This window comes from Tetrao urogallus, assembly GCF_951394365.1.
Source record: "Tetrao urogallus genome assembly, chromosome: 1".
Classification (NCBI taxonomy): Eukaryota; Metazoa; Chordata; class Aves; order Galliformes; family Phasianidae; genus Tetrao; species Tetrao urogallus.
In genome coordinates this window covers 154,367,978-154,387,003 of record NC_136813.1, presented here as the reverse complement: position 1 = coordinate 154,387,003, position 19,026 = coordinate 154,367,978, and the positions used below count along the sequence as shown (strand labels likewise).

The 19,026-nt window shown below is 35.3% G+C and overlaps 1 protein-coding gene across 1 annotated transcript in view; it reads left to right on the top strand.

The window, feature by feature from the left end:
• Positions 1 to 19,026, top strand: part of PTPRQ (protein tyrosine phosphatase receptor type Q) — a gene marked incomplete at both ends in the record, with an annotated part of 121,080 nt that overhangs the window by 32,269 nt on the left and 69,785 nt on the right. The window contains 11 exons of the mRNA XM_079545547.1: positions 1,435 to 1,563; positions 2,382 to 2,528; positions 4,039 to 4,211; positions 7,258 to 7,468; positions 9,186 to 9,338; positions 9,458 to 9,637; positions 10,376 to 10,483; positions 12,305 to 12,586; positions 14,361 to 14,543; positions 15,601 to 15,702; positions 17,431 to 17,551. Of these exons, the coding sequence (XP_079401673.1) occupies positions 1,435 to 1,563; positions 2,382 to 2,528; positions 4,039 to 4,211; positions 7,258 to 7,468; positions 9,186 to 9,338; positions 9,458 to 9,637; positions 10,376 to 10,483; positions 12,305 to 12,586; positions 14,361 to 14,543; positions 15,601 to 15,702; positions 17,431 to 17,551 (1,789 nt within the window). The remainder of the gene's footprint in view (positions 1 to 1,434; positions 1,564 to 2,381; positions 2,529 to 4,038; positions 4,212 to 7,257; positions 7,469 to 9,185; positions 9,339 to 9,457; positions 9,638 to 10,375; positions 10,484 to 12,304; positions 12,587 to 14,360; positions 14,544 to 15,600; positions 15,703 to 17,430; positions 17,552 to 19,026) is intronic.

Sequence of the window (19,026 nt, the reverse complement as noted above, 5' to 3'; positions counted from 1 at the left end):
TAAAGTTCTCAGATTTATAGAAAAACAAAGAAAGGTAGGGATTCACCTATAATGAAAAGCCAAAGGAATCAAAGCGTGCTCAGGACAGATCATTCTTTTCTCTTTAATTTTGTGAAAAATGAAGGATAATTCAAGAACTTCAATTAATAATGCAATGGAATGAAAATTAAAAATAAGCTAGAACAGAAAGGATGTCAGTCATAGAATTAAAAGAGCGTATATACTGTATACATAGCAATAAGCTTAAAGCTTCCTTACATTTCAGGGGAAAAAGAAAAAAAAAAAAAAAGCAGTATAAAGAAAACTCCTTTCCCACGGTTCCTCAGTCTGGAGCTATTGCAGAAGTCTGGTCAGTGCTGAAGAAATCTTTAAGCACTGGAAAAATTGGTTTTTGGATTACTCAAAATTCTCTAAGAAGTTAGAATTGAAATCAAAACTTATCCAAGAGCAGAATGGGCAATTGTGTTAATACAGCCATACTAGAAAACTCTTGTTTCCAGAGGAATGTTAATCTGGCTTTTTGTTTGCTAGAGCATCCTTCTTTTGTCTGACATGGTTTGATGTTGCTGGGCTGCTCTTTCATTCATCAAATGGTTATAGCACCATTCAACTGAAAATAAATGTAATTCTCTTCTAGCACTGTTCATCTGGATGGTTTTGCTAGCATTAAAGCATCCTTAGTTGGCAATTCTGTCTAGAGCGGTTTAAAAAAGTTTACTTGGGCATTTTTGGAAATCATTTTTTTTCTAACTCTATATGGTTGAAAAGAATTGCAGCTGTTTTAGTTGTCTTTGGATTTGTTTAGTTGTGTTTGGAATTTTCCATTTCAGTAGTAATATCACTAACTTGTGAAGGTATACTTCAGAAAGGAATGCATGCTTCAGAAACGGATCGGCTTCTTTAGTTGCTTTAATTTACACAAATAGTTTCATGAAAATACGAGGTGCAATGTTTTTGCAGTCTTACCTGTATCTGTTTTTGAAGTTTTGGATAATAAAATATCACTGGTGCTCTCAGAAATCAGCTATGTGAGGTAATCTGTAAGAAAAAAAAAAAACTGTTTGAGAAAGAAAATCTTACTCCACATGAGCTCTATATTGCTGAGCATCACAGTAGTATTTGAGCATCTTCCGTATGTAATCTGTATGTAATAAGTCTATAATCAAACGTTATAAAATCCCTGATACCTTTATGTTTTAAGTATTGTATTTATACTATCAGTTCTTTTGATACCTTATGCAAGAATCATGTTTAAAAAAAAAAAAAAAAAAAAAAAAGGGAATAAAATTAAGACAGTTTAATGAGCTGTGCTTTCAATGTAAGTTTTCTTCAGTGCATTTAATGCTTATATTTTAATTAAATTGTCTGGTATGCGATTCTTGGGAATTCTAGATATAAATTATTTTATATTCAAAGACTTTTTCCAAAATTAAGTTCCAGAAGATCCACCACAAAATTTTGCCAAGATTAACATTACTGCAAAGTCTTTCTCAGTGATGTGGGACCCACCAACCATAGTAACGGGGAAATTTAGTTACAGAGTTGAGCTGTATGGGCCATCTGGTAAGTCTGAATTGATTGATTGATTGGTTGATTGTTTTTTTGTCCTTACACTTGCATTCTTAGTGTCACCACCAGTGGAGAAAGAAAATTTGAAAGCACTGCTATGTATCCTTTTCAGTATTAGAATGATCAGCGTCTTAAATAACTTTTAAACCTGCCCATTATAAGGATTAGTGCACAATGAAATTCATGTTAGGTATTCTTAACTGTAGAGGAAACTAGCTCCTCTCATTCTTTCTGAAAAATGGAAAGCTAAACTCACGGCTAAATTAGAATGCATATATATTCAAATAATTCTGTATCTTACATTTACTCTTTTTCTGTTAAATATTTCTGGAAGATTTAATCTCTGCATGGTTTCAGTCTCTTTTGGGGTTTTTGTATTTATTCTTTAACTCAGATGTGGTTAAAAAGACGAGGTTATGGGGCTATATAACTACATACTGTTAAAGAAGTGAATGAGCTGTCTACTAAATGTTTTTTTTTGTTGTTTGTTTGTTTTTTGAATGATATGGGATAAGCAAGAGAAATTAACTCATGGACAGCAACAATAATTAAAGAAATAGATTAAAAAATCTCCTTCTCTTAAAAGCCATACATCCCTGAAATGGTATTTTAGGTTCCTTTGTTTTGTTGCTGTTGTTTTTTTTTTTTTTTTAATTTTTAAAGCCATTTAGTATTATTTCCAATAAGGAAATGCCTTATACTTTTCAGAAACAAATTTGGCATTTCATCTTCCTTAAAAGTAGATATATTCAGTATAAATGAATGATGAACTGTTTAATTTTTGAGCTACCATCTCTTCATTCTCATTCCAGGACATATTATGGGTAACAGCACAAAAGATCATAAGTTCGTATTTCATAACCTTGTGCCATTTACAATGTACGATGTGTATGTCAGTGCAGAGACAAGTGCTGGTGTGGGACCAAAGACAAACCTCACAGTTTTCACTCCTGCAGATGGTAAGTAAGCATACTGAAATAAAGTAAATAGGCTGTACATAGTAACTGGTATTGATTTTTCCTTCAAAGACATTTAGTTTCCTTGCAACAGAAGGAATGAAGGTGTTGAAAGAGAAGTCTAATAAACTAGTGAGAGAAACGAGCTGGAAATCTATGGAGTTGATTTATTTTTCCAACTTTATTTTGGGGTGCATAGACAGTCATTAAATGTATTTGCTTATAGAAGCCTTCAGAGGCTGTGAAAGAAAAGTAGCTTCTGCCTGAGCAAAAGTAGTACTTTAGATATGGTAATTGTTGCATGTCACCCTTTTAGACGTTAGATGGCAGCAAGTGGTAGGGAAATAACATTGCAGGACTCCACTATGACCACTCTGTTCAACCCTGAAATCTCATTCAACTGATTTTCTCCAAATCCAGGGTCTCTCAGCAGTATCTAAGAGAGCCACCTTTACAAGAGACCGTATCTCTGAGGGAAACACTGTGATTTTGTCCTGGGGCAAAGTACTTATTAGTTCTGCTTCAGAGTCTCTCTTTTGCTATGATTTGGAAGTTTGGGCTCCCAATACCAATCCCAATCCCAATCCCAATACCAATAATAGAAATGTAATTTTATTTTTATATGTATGTGAGATTGTGCAGAATTACTGGTCTGCAGGTAAGAGTTCAACCAGAAAAAAAAATGGGAATTACTATGTCATAGATAGGCAGTTTCAACATTGTTATTTTTATTATTTTTGTGTTACAGAGCACAAACTTAGAAAAGTCTCAATTGTTGGTTTTGGCAAAGCTTGCTATTAAGGTGTAACAGCAGGAGGAACCTTAATAGCAAGCTTTGCCAAAACCAACAATTGATCTCAACCAGCGATTGAGATAGTTCCTTGTAGTTCCTATTTTTTCCAACACTATCTGATTTTGTGAGATCTCAGAGGCAGTTTCCTGAGATGACCCATCTCAACAGAGCCATTTTTGTCTTCTGTCTAAACTCAGTCAGAAGCCAAATCCTTTTTGATTTTGTTTTAAATGACATGGAATGTCTAATTTTAACATCACACGTGCCAACTTTCATTATGCAAGGAATTTCAGACTTGTCTTTTTCTGCAGTAAGATGTATCACATTCAGTGTATTTTCTCTCAGCTTTTTATTTCATTCTTGTATGACACTGATGAATCAGGAATGAAGTTTTCATTTTCAATGTACTTGAGAGTCCATACCTAGAAATAAGGCCTAATAGCAGTGCATTAGCTTAAGTAGAACTATCCTAATTTACATCGTTTGACCATAGTAATATGTATGTCATATATGTGGGAAAAAACAGTGTGAATATTTTTAGAAATGTAACTTGTTTGCTGAAACAAACATGTAAAGTAACTTTCTACCTATGTAGGTGCAACTCAGAGGATAAGAACGTGAAATTTTTTAAATGCATATTGTACTTTGCTTACAGTGCTGAAAAAAACTTGTAGTAATAGGATATTTGTAATTAAATCAATTTTCTTCTTGAACACTTAGTCCCAGGTGCTGTATCAGATTTACATCTAGCAGAAGTGGAAGCTACATATATAAAAATTGTTTGGAGAAAGCCACAACAACCAAATGGAATCATTACCCAGTACAGAGTTAAAGTCCATGTGCAAGAAAAAGAAGTTACACTGGAAAACATAATTCTCAGTGGAAAAAATAAGGTATTTAGCTTCTTTTAAATACAGATTTCTTTGCTAGATTAAATCTGGTTCTCTAACTTGTTCAGTAGGTACAGTATGTGAAATTAGCTGCCTCAGATGAGTTATTGTTTTAAAATGCCAGCTTCCCCATGCCACCCTCTTTTTCTGGCTATTTGAAAGAGGTTTGAAAGGATGCTATCTGTACTACATGAAAATCATAAAGAACTCTGGAGAAATCCAGATCCTGAATTTTGTAGCTACTGAAGTCAAGACTCCATAGCCAACTGATGATATTATTTTCTTCTTAGTATAACAGTTGTTAGCATACCTAAAGAAGAGTATAGGTGCCTAGATCAGTAAATAGCCACTCAGGAAAACTTCCAGATGTGGATGTGAATCCTATGGAGAAGTGAGTGCAGTGTAAGTTTCCTAGAGCTGTTCAAGTGCTTTCCTTTCAGGGCATCATCTGCACCCTTGTATTTAAGTGTCTGACACTGCATACTAAACTCCATGCTATGGATGTAAGGATATCTACACATGACATACAAATAAAATCCTTTGTGGAACTACAGAGACAACTTCTCCAGCTTTTGTACTTTGGCCACTGATGTGCTCTGCATACCTGGGCCATTTTGAGCATGCTGCACAGAACTGTAGATACTTAGCAGCTCAAGAAAGTTCTTTGTAAGTTAAGGCTTTTTAAAAAGATCTTAATATTGAGCATAGCTGTCAAAACTTTGCATAATTCCTTTTTTAGAAACTGCTTGTCTTCTGACACAGAATCTTTGTTTTTGATACAGAGTTCACTGAAGGAGTTTTCTTTTAAGTTGCATGTTATAGATTAAATAGATCCCTGGAGCCAAATGTTTATAAAGGAGCTGGGGAGAAAGATGAGGATAAGGATTCATTCATTAAGCCAGACTAAGGTCCTTGAAAAGTGAAATTATGTAACCCTATAATTAAAGATTATATCATAGTATATACAGAAAAGATGAAAAATTATCTACAGAGACATAAGCTAATGCTGGGATTTCCTAATTTGTGAATTCTTAATTTAGAATCAATGATGCTTTCTAAAGCTTATTGAATTTAATTTCCTAATTAAAAAACAAAACAAATCATAACACTGTTTAAAGCCTCAGAGACAGAAGTTATTTTCATGTGAGTACTGTTTTAATGTAAGAGGTTGGTGAAAATGAGGCATATATGTCTTTTACCTGTTCGTACTTCGGTTAGATTGATGCTGAATATCTGGCTGTGGTTAATCTAACCTAGTTAAAATAGTAAAAAAGAATCACAGAATGGCTTAGATTGGAAGGAACCTTAAAGATCACCTGTTCCAACTCCCTTGCTGATCAGGCTGCTCAGGGCCATATCCAGCCTGGCTTTCAACACCTCTAGGAATTGAGCATCCACAGGTTCTCTGCACAATCTCTTCCAGTGCTTCACCACCCTCCAAGTAAAGAATTTCTTCCTAACTTGAATTTTTCCTCTTTCAGTTAAAAGCCATTCTTCCTTGTCCTAGGACTATTAGACCATATAAACAGTCAGCCTCACTCCTGCTTATAAACTCTCTTCAAGGAATGCCACAATGAAGCCTCCCCAGAGCCTCCTCTTCTCCAAGTTAAACAAGGCCAGCTCTCTTAAACTTCATTTATAAGAGAGGTGCTCCAGCCCTTCGGTTATCTTCTTGGCCATCCTCTGCACCTGCTCTGACAGCTCTACATCTTTGTGCTGGGGGCTCCAGGCCTGGACATAGTACTTCAGATGGGGCCTCACAGGGGCAGAGTAGAGGGGGACAATCACCTCCCTCTCCCTGCTGGTCATCCCTCTTTTGCTGCAGCCCAGGATACTGTTGGCCTCATGCCCAGCATTTCATCCACTAAGACCACCAAGTTCTTCTTGGCACAGCTCCTCTCGATGAGCATTTCTCTCAGTCTGTACTTGTACTTGGTTTTATTAAACCTCATTGGGCTCACATGGGCCCACTATTCAAGCTGTCCAGGTCCCTCTTTATGGCATCGCTTCCTTCTATGGTGTCAAATGCACCACTCAGTTTGGTGTCATCTTCAGACTTGCTGAGGGTACATTCAATCTCACCGTCTATGTAGTTGATAAAAATAAAAAAGGCTATTGATAAAAAAGGCTTCGTCTCCTCTCTCCACCTGAGGTCTGTAAGGAGAGGGCTACTGTGTATTAATTGCATCGCTACAAAAACATCTCTTTCTGGCAGTGAAGTTGTCCATATGTGTGAGTGGGGAGCGTTCACGGATGACAGGATAACAATTTAGAGACACTGCAGTCCTGGATTTGGTCCCACATTCTGAAAGGCCAAAACGATCTAGTGCTTATACACCATTTTATGCTTATTCTCTAGCCTCTCTCTCTTCAGCTTTCCTTGTACCTCTCACAGTAGTAATTTCTCCCTTTAAGTCTACTTGCATCCCTTTTCAAATTTGTCTTTTGCCTGACCCTGCTGTCTTATTGACCATTACATCACTTGCCTCCCTTTCATTCTTCTTTTCCACATATTTACTCTCCTTTTTAAAACTCATCTTCTTATTTTATTAGCCTCGGTTTTTCTCCCACTCTCATCTATTCTTTACTCAGAGGTCACACAGATAACTTTTCTCTTTCATCAGTCTGATCAACCTGTTGTTCTTCTTCCTCAGGGCCTAGTGGGGGCATCTGAAGCCCTCTTCTTGTCAGCACCTCCTATCCTGCTGGAAAATGCTTAGTACAAATGGAGTCTTCCAAGCTCAAATGTGTCTTTTCGATATAGCTACAAGGATAGTAACATTAAATTTGAAACTTTAAAATCCACATTTGAAGAAATTTTAAGAAATTTTTAAAATGCATGTGCTGTTCATTTATTTTTAAAATGAGCAAGCTGTAGGATACAAGCACCTGAGTTTTCTTGTAAAAAATATTGTTTTGCAAAGTTAATTATATATCAAATGAATATCATTGTAATGGTCGCAATACACAATTTATATGCTGTATGTATAAATTGCAATAAGGAATATAAGAATGACAAAGATTGTGACTTTATTTTTCTAATTTTTAGTATTTGATTGATTCTTTGGAACCATACATGATAAATGAAAACATTGAACCTTCTCCCACCTGGAATTCAATAGAAACAGCCAATGAATTATATGAAGGTTCAGGTGAAATGTTTTCTAGTATTCAGACAGCTTCCCCAGTGATATTTACAAGTGCGTCTGATGATCATTTGCCTGCTATAAATGGAGCTGCAGAATTACATTCTACTTTGGGTAAGATATTTCAAGATATTTTTCTACTTGTTCCGTTGCTCCAGAGGACCACCATCACTGTCCCAACTACAAACTTTAGCACATGGCTCAGACAAATTATGAATGGGTCATTTGCTGGAGTTGGATTTTTTTACTACCAAATAACCTCCTGAAGCAAATGGGAATGCCACACAGGCAGGAACTAGCCCCTTGTCACCCAGCTGACCTTCTTCCTAGTGAAAGGAGCACCCGAAAGCCATCAGCCAAGCTGCATAGACAATCAGTTATTACAGTTGCCAAAGCAGGTGTGATTGTCAGGGATTAACATATCTGCAAGCCCTTCAGAGACCTTGATTTCTCTAAGCCTTTTGACTAATAGGTTTTCAAATGTCAGTGAAGGTAAATAGGTCAGAAAGTTACAACTTGACTATATGGGTTACAAACAGGTGGAGATGACCCCATGACATGGTGATGTCATTAGTGTGTACACTTGTTCTGTATTATCAATGGAACAGTGTCTCTTTGCTAAGTATGAATATTAACAAATCATTAAGCAGTCCTTTGCTGACAGGCGAGGTCTTAAAATACCACTCTGAATTTTTACAATGAGAATTTTAAGCAGTAGACAGAAAGTCAGTTTTTTAAAAGAGCTATTGAAATCACTGGATTCCTCTGTCTACACCAGTGTTTAAGACCAGAATTTAATCCATTAAATTCTGTAATGTTGAGTGGATCTTTACTATAGTAATCCTAAGGGGTCTTCTCTGTCATACAGAGAAAACATACAGTGCTTTAAAAGAGACTTTTCTTTTTACTGCCTCATTCAGCTTCAATTAGTGAGTTGCTAAAATGTCTATGATGATGAAAAATTAAATTCAAACATCATCTGTTGTAATATAGTGCACAATTATTATAATAGTTGTTATAGTAAGGTTGTTGACAGCCAAGTTTTCAACAGTGCTTGCTGATATTTAGATGCTGATTATTGGGCCTGATACTTAGATGTGTAAAGTACCCAAACCTTTTCATGTTGCAATGTCATAGTGGCTCCTCTATAATAGAGGATTTTGGCTAGAACAGTTGGGCTGCTGCTGACTTTGGACTGATGCACAGATGTGCAGCAAAAACTTTTTGTGGGCATGTGCATGATTTCTTCATTCTGCTCTGACTCTTCTGCTGAAAATACGATCATGAAGTGATATGTGATGGGAGCCATTTCAAGTATAGCTGTTGGGAGGGAAGAGAAACAAAAAAAACCCTAAAAACAACAACAACAACAAAATAATCAGAAACCTCAACAACATAGGAGCTACAGTTCTGTAATCACGGGGAAAAATAGACTCTCTACAAGTATGCTTTTTCTTAGTTCCTAGATTCCTCTTTATTTTAAATTTTATTTTTATTTTGAGATAGTTGTCAGTTTTAGTTTGGTTTTAGTTTGTTACCATGCATTCTTTCAGCTAGGCCAAGCTATCTATCCTTTTTCCTACTGTCTGAATTTCATACTTCGTAGACCTCTGAAAAGCAGAGGGGATTACGTGCTTGAGGCTTGACTTAATAACAATAACTCCCTGGTGATGAGACACTGTGTAACGTTTTCTTTATATTTTTTTGATTGTCATGGAAAGTAATTCTTTTTGCAGTAAAATTGTTGTAGGTTACTGTGTCAGAGTATAGAACACAAAAGAAAAAATAAGAGTTTACAAATAAATGACTATTTCTCTCTATTTAATCACAGATGATCAGTATGCCACTGACATTTTGGGTGAAGAACTGTCATATGTTATAAAGGGCCTTGTACCTTTCACAGACTACACAATCAGTGTGTCTGCTTTCACTGCTGTTGGAGAAGGGCCACCATCTGTTCTCACAGTCAGGACACGTGAGCAAGGTAAAATGTAGCTCAGAGCTAAGTTAATGTCTTCAAGTTCTTTCAGGAAATTTTAATCTGTTAAAAATTGTTTCTTTTACTTACTGTTACATTTTTTCATTTGTTTGTTTTCATTTAAGTTCCAAGCTCAGTGCAAAGTATATCTTATAAGAATATTAGTTCCTCCTCTGTTTTGCTGTACTGGGAGCCTCCAGCAAATCCCAATGGGAAAATCATTCATTATACCGTTTATGCGATGGAGCTAGATACAAAAAGAGCATTCCACACAACAACTTCAAACAACAGCTTACTTATGACAGGTACTGTGTCGTTTGCTAAAAAATAATTGCAAATATATTATTCAAAATTGCTTATTCCAACTTTTTGCATTGTAGCCGCTGTAAGGTAAGTAGATCATCTCTGCCCCATCCACACATGCACACAGTGCAGACAGGAAATTGGTGCCAGACTTGTCTGCTGTGGAGAGGTATGTAGGGAATGTGAGAGCAGCAGAGAGGACTACATAAGGCAAGTAATGTAGTGAGTAGTAATTTCTCAAGTGGATTTCTCCTTACCAATTTTTCCTCATCTCATTCTTTCTACACAGAAAAGTGTTTCGAAACAGTTAATTCTTGATTTCTTTTCCATACAGAATTTGTCTGATGATAATAATAATTTTCTTCTTTTGAGGTGATAATATTTATGCTAATTGAAGGAAATATATTAGTTATGCTGTTTCAGGCACTTATTTGAGCTAAACAGAGTAATGCATGTACAATAAAACACATATTTGTGTGTATATGTACACATTCCTGTTTTCATAATTAAAACAATTTACAGGATTGAAGCTAGTTTAATTATTTCAAAACTTATTGATTTGTCTGAGTGTTTATTTGACATTCCCCAGATAAATAATATTATGCAAATTCTATATTTTAGTTGGCAAATATGTTTCAAAAACTCTTAGAACACTTGAATAGTTTTATAAGAAAGCTACAACATGTTTAAGGAGAATCATTGGCAGTCATTTTTTTTTTTTTTCCACTTAATCTTTTTAGGTTTAAAAAAATACACCAACTACAAAATGAGAGTTGCAGCATCTACCGTGATTGGAGAAAGTGCTTTGTCTGAAGAGAATGATATTTTTGTGAGAACCCCTGAAGATGGTAAATATATCATTTGCAATGATGATATGATTGATATATTAAAGAAGTCTGCGCACATATCTAAGGATGGGAAGAAAGCTTATTAATAAAATCAATGTTTGTTGAAATTATTAGTCTTCAATCAGTCACTGGCTGAATTGCCATTGACCTCCGCAAAGAGAAACATGGGAATTTCATTTACAGAGCATAGATATGAATTCAGTACTTAATCATTCCTCATTTATATCAGGTTTTTATTTTCACTTGCTTTGAATTATTTCCAGATTTTATCAAAATAATAAAGAAAGCAATAATCTAATTGTCATTTATCTCTCACAGATGTCAAATACACTACAATACAGGAGAAATAATTAAGTGGGAAAAAAGAAAGTAAAGGATTGAACGATTAAATATTATGGAGATTTATGAAGTTTAGATAAGTAGAGTAGCCAAACAACCAAAATAGTAAACAGCAAAATGTAAAGTGTTCATCATATTGTTTTACAGCTTTTGTGCTTCTATGCTATTAGTTTTTGCAGAGGGAGGGCATATCACATGAATGGGAAACTGCCTACCTCAATATCTATTTTCCTGAAACAAATTTTAAGTTTAAAGTGCCCTGCATCTGAATGTAACCGAAAGTTGAGATTCAGTCCAATAGTTAATTGATACATGTAAGCCCAGGGCAAACTATTGAGACAAAATCAATGATAATTCCTGCCTTATTACAAAGTTTTGTGTAATTATTCTCATCTTGTTCTTCTCTTTCTTTAGTTTTCCCGATTAAGTTCAGATTGAGGTTCATGTATCCTTACTATAGCCAACCTAGAAATGACAACTTGCCTCAGTTCTGATGAGTTGAAAAGAGAGATAACTCCAGATAGCAAAGTCACTACATCTAACTGAAGTAATGTTAGCATGCAATATATTAGGCTATGGTACTTAAATATTTCTCTTCCATGCCAGATAAATTGAAAAATCCATTTCAATTGAAAATTAAGCTGCTTCACATGGGAATTATTTATGTGGGCTGTCCTGCCTTCCAAAGAGTAGTGATTTATTACAGTGAATATTTTCTTGATTCCTGGGCTCAGAAATCAGGAATGAAGATGATTCCATGACACCTTTACATCAAAAAGCTTCAAGAAAATTCTAAAATGTCTATATATATTTATTTGTGCACAAACTGAATAGCATAATCCAGCATTCTTATAACTTTTTTTTTCTTCAGTTTTATAGATAGATTACTTCAGGAGTGAAGTGATGAGGCCTTTATAGGAATCAAGGTTGATGCTCAGAGCTGACTTGATTCATAAGTGCAGCCCACTTACTCCTTCAGCTCTTCAGGGGCTTATGAGCTTGTTAAGAGTTGCATGAAATCATACGTTGCCAGTAGATTTAGCCAACAGACTACCCTAGAGCTGGACTTGCTTTCTGCTTCACCTTGTAACCCACGTACGCAGGATTTGCACTGGGATCTTCAGTGGTTATCATTTAGCAATTCTATCAGTAAACTAAAGGGAATTCAATTACACTGCAAAGGGTTCCTTTCCTGGTTCAGTTGGTGTTTGAGGGAAATAGAACAGGTCGTTGTTAAGAAGAAGACAGAAAGATGACATTCCAACAAAATTAAATTAGAGGAAATCAGTGAGGTTTGAAGAACCAATCTGAACGAAAGCAATAGACAAAGGAAGTTGTATTGATACAAAAAGTTGTCTACTTTTTTTAGCTGAAAGTTAAAAATACAGAATTTAATAATAATCCAATAGGTTTATCAGATCAGTCCTATATTCAATTAACTGAATGTCTCAGACTTTTTTGTTCTTTGATTTCTTACTGCAGAACCAGACTCCCCACCCCAAAATGTAGAGATAATAAATGTGACTGCAACAGAGATAAACCTGAAATGGTCACCACCTGAGCAGCCTAACGGTCTCATAACTCACTATGAAGTTCTATACAGTGATTCCAATGATTTATTTGTGAGGAACACCTCATCTACAAATATATCACTTACTGAAATGATGCCTTATACTCTCTACAACATCTCTGTAAGGGCATTCACTAGACTTGGCCATGGGAATCAGTCATCTCTCCCACTTCTGGTGAGAACTTCTGAAACTGGTGAGTGTATAATTTTTTGGAAAACTATATTTTTTCTGACAAGTGCTTTATGGTGCCATTTGATGCTTGGAAGTCCGTGTTTAATTTATTTTAAAAGTAGGTTTTTGCTTTGCAAAGCAGAAACTTTTAATTCTTCTTTTTTCTCTTGTATACACAAAACAAACATAAGGAAATAGTATGAGTGATTAAAAAGTAAAGAAAACAATTGGAATACACATGTCTCGTGGCATCATATATTTTACTATTTGTCCTCAAGTATTTCTTGTATCTTGCAGGAAAATAAATTTTTATAGGAAAGTAGGGTTTCAAAATGTGATTGTCTTGGAAAACAATTTATGAACTAAAATTTTGTAAGAAATCAATTCTAATGGTTAAAAAAATATATCAGGATTAACTGATAAGGTGCCACTTTGTAGTAGCTGAGTTTGTTTGTTGCTGGAAATATTTTGGACAATGCACAAATAAAATTAAATTTTTCCAAGAAAAAGTATAAGTGGAGATTGGGAAGAAAGGATGAATATTAAAAAGTTGTAACAAGGCATAGTTGGCTTTAAAATAAGATAATGTAGGAAAAAGAATATAAATTAAAGAGGGAGGGTCATTAGCTTTTCAGTGAAGCTAAACAGGAGTTGCACTGGGAAAAATTCTGAGAACAATGTTTGACACGGAGGAACAGATGTTTGAGTTAAGCTGTAGGTTCAGAAATAAAAAGTGGCTCATTTCCTTCAGGACTCAGATATATCCAGGTACATCTGATATGACACTCGTACCTTTCTGAGGCTTTTTAAAATCTTGACTAATTTCCTGTCTTAGACAACTGGGTACTTTGTCTATACTTAGAGTTAGATCTGGAGTTAGATGTGCTCTGTTCATTAGAATTTTCAGTAAGGAAAGACATGACTGTATTGCTCTATCTCAAAAAGGTGTGGGGAATATGCATTAGCTTCTTGATTGCTAAGACACAGTAATTATCACTGTGAACTCCTCGTTTCTGAAATGAAATTTGATTTATGGCATGTGAAGTAGGTGTGGTCCAGAGCTGCCAAACCAATCGGAACTCGTATAGAATGAGAACACAGGCAGCTAGTTTTAAGAGTTCTTGAGATTGAACTCAAAATAGAGGCACAAAAACATTGTACTGATTTTGTGGTACTTTTTTTTGTTGCTGTAGGTTTTGTTTGTTTTTGTTGTTTGTTTTTTTGACAGACATGATAGATATATCGGCATCTGCCCAATTGATTCAGTGTACCTATCCATAGATGTTTTTTTATTGTTCTTTTTAGTTTAGTCATATATATTTTCTATGTTTCATTTTCAAGACCCTTCACAGTGCCTAGCTCCCCTGTTGCTCAGAACAAAAATTTGAATTCCAGCTGCCTGTGACAGAGAATGCAAAAACATCTTTTGAGATGAGAAGAATAAAAATAAAAGAGGAGCTGGAAAATGGAGCGTTTTTAGTGGACTACAACCTATTCATGGGCTGATGTATTCAAAAGGCTCCTGAGAGCATTTTGTTATTATTCTAACATGAAATTAGGCAAAAGTGGGGGCTGATTCCACTGCCTCCACTGGCATTTATTCCCTTTCTGGATATTGCCTCTTTTGAAATTTTAGCAACAAACACACGACAACAACAACAACAACAAAAAACACACAAAAAAGGATAAAAATAAAAATATTTACAGTGTTTTTCATTTTAACCAATTTAAGAAAATGATTAAGAAATCAATGAAACTCACAGGAATCTTTTACAAGTCTAAATTTTACCTTCTAGTTCCCAATTCTGCACCAGAAAACATAACGTATCAGAACATCTCATCCACGGAAATTGAGCTGTCATATTTTCCACCATCCATTCCCAATGGAATCATACAGAGCTACACGATATATCTCAAGAGGACTAATGGAACCGAGGAAAGAGTTATAAACACCACTCATCTGGTACTACGTATTACAGGCTAGTACATAATGATATGAATCTTAAGGCAACTGCAACTTGTTCTGAGAAGGGCTCAACAGACCAACTAATGCAGGACAGATTCACTGGATGGACAAGATCATTCTTGTCCATGTATAGTTAGGTGCCACTTGTCCTAGGAAGTATCCAGTTGAGCCCTATAGTACTGTTGTGGAATGGACCATGCGTGGTATACAATCTAATGTGTCTCTTACTGTGTTTTAACATTTAAATTTAAATTTGACTTTTTTGACATATTTATCATTGTGACAAAGCACTGAGGTCACCAATTTTATTGTGAATATGATACTTCCCTTTTTACTCACTTTTCCATCTTTTGATTTGTTAAGTCATTATGATGCATTAGCCTGCTCTATCAGGGAGCAGCTAATTCTGGCCACTCAATACCCTAACTAGTAAATTTTCAAAGAAGTGCTAAGGACAAACATCTAAGCATTCCAGAAATAGGAAGTATAAAATGGTCTAGAGGGCAAAACATACAAAGTTTTTCCAGCCCAGAGAAAGGAAAGCTGAGGGGAGGCCTCATGGTGTCCTACAGCTCCTCATGAGGAGAATAGAGGGACAACGCTGAGCTCTGTTCTCTGGTGACAGCAAGAATACCCAAGGGGACGACATGGAGCTGCATCAGGGGAGGGTCAGGTTGGGCACTAGGAGAAAGCTATTCACCAGAGGGTGGTGAGCACAGCCCCAAGCTTTTGGAATTCAAGAAGTGTTTGGACAGTGCTCTCACAGGCTTTGATTTTTGGTAGTGCTGTCTGCAGCCAGTGGTTGGATATGATGACACCTGTGCATCCCTTCCAACTCAGGATATGATTTTAACTGATAATTAGAACTTCACCCCTTCTATTGTTCATGCGGAATATTTTATGTTCAGATTTTCCTAATGCTCATTTTAATATCTAAAGGCACAAGTGATAGGCCTCTTCAGCACTTCAGAACTTCTCCTTGTGACACACAATCTCAAGTTTTTTTCCATTAATAGAAGAAGGTTCCCTCACTGAATGTTTGATTTGCTGAACTTCTCTTCTTCATTTAGATTTGAAGAAATACACAGAATATATGATTGAAGTGTCTGCTAGTACCATGTTGGGGGAGGGCCTTCATAGTGTACCTCTGCGTATACTGACTGATGAGGATGGTAAGTCAGAATAGAAATTGTGATGTGTCACTTTCTACTTGTAGTCCTAACCTATTACACTTCATGTTCAGGTTTTAGAAATGTTTTTGTAATTATAACTCTATTAATATCCATCTATCTACACATTCAACTATTTGCATCCATTTGTGTGTGCGTGTGCATGTGTGTGTTTATAAAGGGAGGAAGACACTAAGAACACAAATTAAAGCTGCATTGGCATAAACATTGCACCATGCATTCCTAAATTAAATCTCATTCCAGGTTTTTGGGAGCACTGGCTTCTGATTATAATAGGTCTTTCCACATCTCCCAAGTACTGATGTTCTTACATACATGCCATCAGTAATAAATATTTGCTCAGTAGTAACAGTGCTGGAGCACATTGCAAACAGCTAATTTGGATAAATCCATCTTTTACTAAGAGTATTTTTATTTAGAGCAATGCTAATCCTGTTCTTCAGCAAGAAGTATCCCCTGAATAAGAAATTCAGTATGAACTGGACAAAAAGATATGGCATTCATTATTTCATAGATCTTATATTATTATTGAACCACTGATGGTAATACATGTAAAACAATAAATACAGCTGTCACCATTTTTGCTTCTAAATACAGACACTCAGTGGCAGCTTTTGTTCACGAAAAATGATTTTTCTTAAATCTACAGAACTTTAAAACTTTTATGCCAACTTCTAAGATAGTGAAAGAAATAACAACAACTGAGAAACAGTATTTATAATACACCACATGTACTTTATTCACAGGAACATAGTGTTCCAAGTTTCAGACCAAATGTTTCATAGATGTGCTAATAACTATGCTCTTATTCTCGATTTTCATGCATGACTACAATTATGACTTGAATTTTTAGTACATGATGCTTTTTGGTTTAATTTGAGAAGAACAAAAGTCATTCTACATAGTACTACTACTATCTGTGAATCAAGGTTTATTTCACAATAATATGCTCTTACAATGTTATCACTAATGCTTACTTAGGTACATATCTATTCAGCAATACTTATAAGAACTTTAGAGTACTTCAATTGGAATAAAATTAAGCATGATCCAACATTTTCACTTACTTTTTCTGTTTCCCTACAAAATTGTTACATGGTGTCACATAAAGTTCATCTTAACATGAATTTTACTGATCTCAGTCAATGCCCATCTTTATATTTGCCCTTGTGAGACATAAAATTTATGAATGTGGTCCTTATTGGATGGAGTGAATACATTTTACCACTGCTTAGTATCCCACATTTTATCATCTCTCAGTGCCATGCTTATTGATTTTTCCACATTTCGGTGCTTCGTATAATTATTTCCAGCACCTCTTCGCCCTCAGGGGAACTATTTTGCTGTATTTTACACGTGTTCATACCTATAAAGCTCTTGCTTTTATTAGAAGAAAAAACATTACAGCAATGTACTCGGACAGTAGGTGAATCATTGTGACCTACCAAATACACTGTTTTCTCATGAAGTACTTTTTCCATTGAATCACAGAAACAGATGTTCAAGCACCACCATGCAAAATCTTCTTTTATCATCTCTCAGAAAAAGGAAAAGAAGCTGTGCTATAACATTAGTTGATGGATACTGTGCTGGTGTAGTACAAAGTTAATTTTCCATCACAAATAATTACTGTTCTATGTAAGGGTGTTGCATATCCCATAGATCTTAGCTGTTTACCAAGATGCTGTGTCCCGTTCTCTTATTTTATAGCTCCTAGTTCTCCTCCAGAATCCCTTTCAGTAAAACAGTTGTCGGGTGTCACTGTGAAGTTGTCATGGAAACCTCCACTGGAGCCAAATGGAATTATCCTCTATTACACAGTTTATGTCTGGTAAGATTTCCTGGAAATAGTTCTGAGGATAAATATTAATCTGTAACCTAGCAGGAATGTTGGGTTTTTCTTACACAATATGTTGATTACATGTTTTTGGTGAGTGCATATTCATCCAACACTTAGAATGTTGGCCTTCTGTGTACACAAATTCAGATATAATGTAGTAGCTGAAAATTGGAGTGTTGAATATCCTGCAAAGTTTTTCTGTGCTTTGTTTTTTCTTTTTTCTTTTTAATGATGGGTTTTTTTTTCAATGTAAATTAAAATTTGATTTAGATTGTGTTGGCTTTTGTTCTATACTGATTTGGCCTGTTTTGAGGCAGGGCACTGGCTTATCCTAAAGTGTAAAGATCTGAAATTGATGTAAAATAGATTTCTTTTGTAGAAAGTGCATGAAAGAAATCTGAGAGCTCTTCCAGCAACCATCTAAATGACATAAGAACTCAAGAGTCACAGTAATAGTCTGTATGTACTGTTATCCTTAATGTTGTATTTTGTATACATTATATTTATGGAAAAAAATTTTAACATACGTTTTTCATTTACTACATTGTTTTCTCTTCTGTCCTTTCTGCTTCTGTGCATTTTTTTCATTGTCATTGCTCCTGGAATATTTTCTAATCTTTCAGTAGGGATTTTGGTATTTTAAAACTTAAAAGGTTCTTTGCTATTCTCTGCATAATATAATTCATTCTAGTGATGTGCTATATCTTCGAAGATCTAAATATAACTTCTAGGATTAAGAAGATTTTGTTGTTGATTACTTTTAACAATCGCATTTACAATGTACCATTCTATTGCCACTACAAAAGACACTGGAAGAAAATAATAAACAAGTCCACCTTTTGAGATGTGATCCGAGTGTGCAAATTATCAGTCTTTATTATTGAGCTTACATTTATTAATTTAACATGACTTCAGTTTTGAGGCAGAACTTGGCCTTGATTTCTACTGATTTTTTTTTTTTTTTTTTTAAGTTATAACTTCTAGCTAAGTCACTTCTCAAATGAGCAGGAGGGAGTCATTATTCCAGAAGAGTTAAATTTGGCCTGGCTTGATCCTTCTACTATGTTTGAAAGGTTTTGTGCTCTTTTACCACAAAGAAAAATAAATTAATGCCTATCTTACATCTAGGAAAGTGTTACTTCATAATATGGATTATCATTTTGATACAGACTGTGTTCAAAAGTTTGAGGTTATAGCACTTTCTTTCCTTATATTGTCTAAAAGCTTACTAATTTTGCTGTGACAAGTTAGTAAGAATTTGTCATTAAAAACCATCACTCCATTGAACCACCTCTCCAAATATCTCATTTGAGCAACCACATGACGTTTTGAAGTAACCCTTGTCCGTTTTCCCTCCGTATTCTCCTTGCTGTGCCTTATCCATCCTTACTGTGCCATATCTAAAATTAGACAGGCATTAGGTATCATCTTGAAGCAACAAACTCACTCATAACTTTTCACAAATT